Source organism: Chrysochloris asiatica, unplaced genomic scaffold, assembly GCF_000296735.1.
Source record: "Chrysochloris asiatica unplaced genomic scaffold, ChrAsi1.0 scaffold00046, whole genome shotgun sequence".
Classification (NCBI taxonomy): Eukaryota; Metazoa; Chordata; class Mammalia; order Afrosoricida; family Chrysochloridae; genus Chrysochloris; species Chrysochloris asiatica.
The window spans coordinates 799,152-805,586 of record NW_006408564.1 but is presented as its reverse complement, the minus strand read 5'-3'; the positions used below and the strand labels follow the sequence as shown (position 1 = coordinate 805,586).

Sequence of the window (6,435 nt, the reverse complement as noted above, 5' to 3'; positions counted from 1 at the left end):
CTTTCTTCCTAGTCTGTCTTTGTTTTGTAGCTCATCTGAAACCTTTCCACCATGGGTGACCCTGCTGGTTATTCAAAACACCGGTGGCATAGCCCTCAGAATCACAGCAACTCAAAACCACCACAGCACGACAGACAGACGAGTGGTGGCCGTTTGGTTTTATGTCTATACTGTCTCTTTAAATTTCAATTTTCTATGTGGTTTCACCACATAGAGACACTATATAGAGTTTCCATGGCTGTAAATCTTTAAGGGAGTAAAAAACTTAATAATTTTAGTAGAACACCCTCATATTTTTGCCGTGGAATGGCTGGTAGTTTCGAAGAGCTGACCGTGAGGTTAACAGCCAGACTCATAACCGCTACCTACAGAGCTCCTTATATCAGCACATACCCTGCAGAGAATTCCAACATCAGGCTGACTGAATGCCCCAGTAAGGCATGAAAATAAGGAGTATGAGTGGTGTCTGGGAAACCAGAAAAACAAGACAGATGTAAAAGGACAAAACGAGATAATATTGGCTCACGGTAAGCATTCATTAAAAAAAATAATAAAGTGTATTATGCTGGGCATCCTCCGTTCCAATTCATACTTCCGCAGAGCGATTCGTAGTTTCGAACTTCTGATTTTAAGATTAACGGCCTAATTTGTGACTACAACGCTACCAGAATTCCTTCCTATAACTAGGTCCAGTCTCAGAAACATCCACTCAATCTCCTTTCCTTGGCATGGTGCTCCACAAGGAGCAACCCCCGCCCTTCCAATCTCCCAGAATGCTCTGGGGCAGCTTCTGAGGCGGCCATTTTGACTGTGGGCAGCCGTAACGGAAGCTGCGCCTGCGTGGTCGCGGCCCTTCAGTCCTGATGGTCACGAGGCTGCAGAGAAACGGGCCACAATGACCCAGGCTGAGAAAGGGGACACGGAAAACGGAAAAGAAAAGGGCGGAGAGAAGGAGAAGGAGCAGCGCGGTGTGAAGCGTCCCATTGTGCCCGCGCTGGTACCGGAATCGTTGCAAGAGGTGAGGCGCCGGGGCCCTGTGGCACTGGGGAGGCGTGGCGGCCGTCGGAAAAGGCTCGGGTAACAGTCCTCCAAACCACCACCTAGGTGGGCGTTGAGAGGGGTTGTTTCGCCCGGGATTGGTGAGCACCCGGACGCCGGAGGCGAAGAAACGCGGCGCGTGGCGGGATGGGGCGGGTCAGTGCGCGCGCACCGCCTCTCCCCACTCTGCCCCGTCGGCTCCGCGAGGGCCTCTGCTCTCTGAGCCCCGCTTCCCCGACTGTAAAACCAGCGCTGGATGACTACCTTCCTCTTGTGTGCCGCGAGAACTAAAAAATGTATCGTTGGTGAAGTTTTGCTCCACTTATGGCGCACCGGAAGCAACAACCGATAGTTGTTAAGGGATATTTAGGTATTTGGCTTTTTGTTTTAAAGAAATCTCCGATATTGGAAATCATTTTAGTGTATAGAAGGGAAAAGGTAGCTTTGTCCAAATAAACATAAAGAGATATGTGCCCAATAATAGGATCAGATCTTAATCTGATTAACCAGAAAAATTACTGGCAACTGCACCGCAGGCATTTGTTGTTGTTATGTGCAGTGGAGTTGGTTCTGACCCATAGCAACCCTGTATAGGGCTTCCAAGGAGTATCTGGTGCACTTGAACCGCCGACCTTGCAGTTCAAACGGCTTTGCAGTCTGGTGCATTAACCCACAGTGCCACACCAGGATTCCTGGAGCAGTAGGAACCTGGAATATGTTGTTAAGTGCTTTCGAGTCGGTTCTGACTCCTAGCGACCCTATGTTTGGAGGACCAGCTGTTGGGTTTGAACCACCGACTTAGGAGTTAGCAGGCCGGTACTTATCCTACAGTGCCACAACAAAGGAGCGTTTTAAAAAGTTTGTGGAAAAATTTCCCCTATCTTTTACCTCCATTTTACCACCAACTTTCTGAAGCCCTCTACTATATCAGACATGTATCTTGTTAATACACATGTAACGTGACGTGTAATGTATGCATGTTTATGTATACAACGTACGTTAAAGTTCTAACAAATCAGTAAAGAAAATAGCAACATTCCAATAATAAACCTGCTAAAGTTCATGTACAATCCCACAAAAGAAATAACTCTTCACCCCTTCAGGTTGGTTCCAACTTATAACGACCATTTAGGATAGGGTTGTTGTTGTTAAGAGCCGTCGAGTCGATTCCGACCCATAGCGACCCTGTGTAGGGTATCCAAGGAGCAGTTGGTGAGCTTGAACCACTGACTTTGCAGTTCAAACGACTTTGCAGTCTGATGCATTAGCCCACAACGCCACACGTCAAAGGATATCCAAGGCTGTAATCTTTATGGTAGCGTAGTGGTTACGAATTGGGCTGTGAACTGCAAGGTCAGCAGTTCGAAACCACCAGCGGTTCCACGGCAGAAAGATGAGGCGTTCTGCTCCCGTAAAGATTTACAGCCTCGGAAACCCTGTGCAGGGTCGCTATGAGTCTGAACTGACTCCACGGCACTTAACAACAACAATCTTTATGGAAGCAAACGACCACCTGCTCCCCCTCTGAGTGGTAGGGGATTTGAACCACTAACCTTTAGGTTAGCAGTCCCACACTTAAGCCATGTTACCACCAGGGCTTCTAAAAGAATATTCCTGAAAGAAATAGGCTCTAATGCTTAGATTTTCATGTTGGATGTCTGTGAGCCAGTTTTCTTACTAGTAGATGGGGTGGGGTAATAGCCGCCTGGTGGGGCAGCTGTAAAATAAATAGCACCCTCAAGGTGCTTAGTGCAGATCTGTTTTTCCACCATCTAGTTGAGGGGACAGACTGGCTGGTCTCTAAAGACCTTGCTAGTTACCACCCTCTGAGTCTCCCAGAATTGGGAAGAGATGATAGATACAGAACATGGTATGGAACGGTTTGGGGTTTCCAAGGAGCAGCCGGTGGATTTGAACTACTGACATTATGGTTAGCAGTGTAGTAGTTATCCTGCAGTGCCACACCAGGATTCTGGAATTGAGGAAGAAGAGAGAGCAAGAGATAAGCGTGGAGATTCTAGCAGGGGTCATATGAGGACCAAATAAGCTAAACTTGGAACTATACTGAAGGCATTGGAGACTCTTGGAAGATTTTAATGTTATTAAGAGCTAGCATTCATTGGGACTTCTGGTGTGGCACTGTAGGATAAGCACTGAACTCAAACCTACCAGCTGCTCCTTGGAAACCCTATACAAGGTCACTGTGAGTTGGTACTGACTTGACAATGCTTAACCACAACAAGCATTCGCTTAATGCTTTGTGTGGCCAGGCTCTGAGCTACATGAGAAACTCTGAATCATCACAAAACCTCAGGTAAATCTAAAACAAGGAAGATCAAGGAAGTGGCAGAACTCAAACTTGAGTTCTTCGTAACCACTAACATTTCCTTAACTTCGGTAGTCACTTTATACCATTCTGATATTTTCATACCTTCTATGGCAGCTGTAAGGAGCCCTGGTGGTGCTGTAGGGTAAACACTGGACTGCGGACTGCAGGGTTGGTAGTGAAACCTAGCAGCCTCTCCATGGGAGAAAGATGAGGCTGTGAACATTACTGCCTCTGTAGACAGTCACCATGAGTTGGAATCAGCTTGATGACAGTGGGGGTGGGGGGTGACAGCTGTAAGGAGTCTTGGTGATGTAGCAGTTAAGTGCTCATTTGCTAACTGAAGGTTTGGGTATTCAAACCCACCCCGCCACCCCCAGTTCTGTGGGAAAAAGATACGGCAGTCTGCTTCTGCAAAGATGGTACAGCCTTGGAAACCTTTTGAGGCAGTCCTCCTCTATCCTCTAGGGTTGCTCTGGATTGCAGACAACTCAGTAGCAACAGAGTTTGGTTATTTTGGCTCTAATTTTAATGTTGAGAATATACACAAAGCATAAATTAATTCAACCATGTGTACACTTAAGTGACATTGATCACATTCTTGAATGTGCAGCCGTTCTTACTCTCCTTTTCTAAGTTGTTCCTCCTGTTAACAATATCATTGCTTCCTAAGGTTCCTATTGAATCTTTTGAATTGCTTTTGCCACTTTGATCCCATTTAGATAAACTTGAGCAGTTGTTGTTAAGTGCCATGGAGTCAGTTCTGATTCACTTCTGTATAGGGTTTCCTATGAGCAGCTTGTGAGTTTGAACCACTGACCTTGCAGTCTAGTACTTATCCTACAGTGCCATGCCAGGACTCTGTGCTCATATTAATTTCTACTCTGATCCTTTTGACCACTGGTTAGCAAACCAGAGTGATCATACTTAGCACCTTTGGAGATTTTTGAAATTGAAATTCCTAGGATCATCTCTCCCTGGAGATTCTGAATCGGAAAATTTGTAATAGACTCAAATTTTTTTTTTTTTTTAAACAAAGTGTTTAAATGATTTGGATTTAAGGATAGGCTTGGAAACCACTGTCGTGGCTATGTGTTACTTAAGAAACCAGGACTTCACTGTTGTAGTATGTATTCCCTGTGCTCTTACTACAGTTTTCTTCCTTAGTAAATGAAAAGTTCTCTGATGATAGATATAATCTGCACTTGTCATCACTGTACCCAGAGCGCCTAACTTGTAAAAGTTCAATAATTACATGTTGTTTGCATTAGATAATTTTGACTTCATTCATTTACATAAGTATTTGTTGAACTATCTTTTATGAGTCCGATGCTGAGAGTACACTGATACAGACTGAGTTTACTTTTAGACAGAGAACAACTATATTTGGATACCTCTGAAAGAACACCCTTTACCAAAGTCCTTTGATACCTTTGAGTTCAGCAAGCATTATTGGAAACTGACTTGTTTTAGTTTAGCATGCTTTTTGTTTGGTGCCATCGAGTTGGTTCTGACTCACAGTGACCCTATATAGGGTTTCCAAGGCTGTAAATGTTTGCAGGAGCAGAAAGCTTCATCTTTCTTCCTGAAACCATTGATCTTGTGGTTCTTACAATCCAATGTTTATCCTAAGTGCCACCACACTCCCTTTAGTTTGTTACCTATGTGTTACTTAACTTCTTACGTGCATATTATTTTCTAATACTGTACTGTGTTTCATACTCATAGCAAATCCAGAGCAACTTCATTGTCGTCATTCATCCAGGGTCAACAACTCTGAGGATCGGTCGAGCGACAGACACACTGCCTGCCAGCATTCCTCACATCATTGCACGGAGACATAAACAACAAGGGCAACCCTTATACAAGGACAGCTGGCTACTACGGGAGGGATTAAATGTAAGTCATAACGTGGGGAAAAGAATATCTGAGATTTTTTTTCTCTTGCAAGGCTTAGATATGCAAGTGTAGCTAGTAATCTTGAATAAACATTTTCAACTTTAATGTGTCTTAAAATAATAACATCATTCGGAGTTACAAAATACCCTTTCTCATAAACGATTATAGGTAGTAAATGATTATTATAACAAAAGTAAAGCTTGTTTTTTAAAACTCATCAGATGAATTCAGTGTTGATGTTTTTGGAAGCTATAAGAGGACTTCCATTATCATTGTCTTTTAATTTAATTTTTCCATGAACTTTTTAAAGCCGCCTCATACAGACTTACTGTTCATTTAAAATGATACATTTGAGACTTTATTAATGGACTGCTGTATTTCTGTATTAAAGGAGTCCTGGTAGCATTGGGCTGCTAATTGCTTAGTCGGCAGTTCAGACCCACCAACTGCTCCCTGGGCGGAAGATGACGTCTGTTTCTGTAAAGATCTGCTGTCTCAGAAACCCTAGGGAGCAGTTCTGATTGTTCTGTAGGGTCTCTGTCCATCGGAATTGACTTGATGGCTATAGGTTTGGCTTAGTTTGGGATATTAACTGTTTTGAGATAGTTTAAATTAGGCTAACATTTTCAACCCAGTAACTAACTGAATACCCCCAACAAGCACTCATTACAATCTTAAATCAGTTTAGAGGCAGAAACATGTATTTCCTTGAGATAAGCGTTTACATGACCCTGTTTTACAGGTGGTAATTACTAGGTTGGCCCAGGATTGGGCAGTGTTTGTTCTGCTGTGCATAGGGTTGCTATGAGTCGGTACTGACTGATGGCACCGAACAACATCATCAACAATTACTAGGTAATATTTTCATGAGAAAAAAAAAACAAAAAACCCCTTAATATTTACTTTTAACTTTCAGGTTTTAAATCAGGATAGTTTCAGAAACTTGCAGTTTCTATAATTCTGATATTCCTTTTTTTTTTTTTTTCTTTTTTCTAGCATAACTATCAGACTGTATGTAAATCCAAACCAAAAATAACAAGTAAACCCATTGCCTTCAAATCTTTTATAACTCATTGCAATCCTATAGGACAGAGTAGGACAGCCCTATAGGGTTTCCAAAGCAGTAAACTTTTATGGAAGCAGAATGCCATGTCTTTCTCCTTTGGAGGAGC

General features: G+C 43.1%; 1 protein-coding gene across 1 annotated transcript in view; it reads left to right on the top strand.

Moving 5' to 3' along the window:
• Positions 1-894: 894 nt before the first annotated feature.
• The window catches only part of ACTR8 (ARP8 actin-related protein 8 homolog (yeast)), a 63,144-nt gene continuing 57,603 nt past the window's right edge, over positions 895-6,435 (top strand). The window contains exons 1-2 of the mRNA XM_006862054.1: positions 895-1,018; positions 5,093-5,263. Coding sequence (XP_006862116.1) covers positions 896-1,018; positions 5,093-5,263 — 294 coding nt within the window. The 5' untranslated portion in view covers position 895. The remainder of the gene's footprint in view (positions 1,019-5,092; positions 5,264-6,435) is intronic.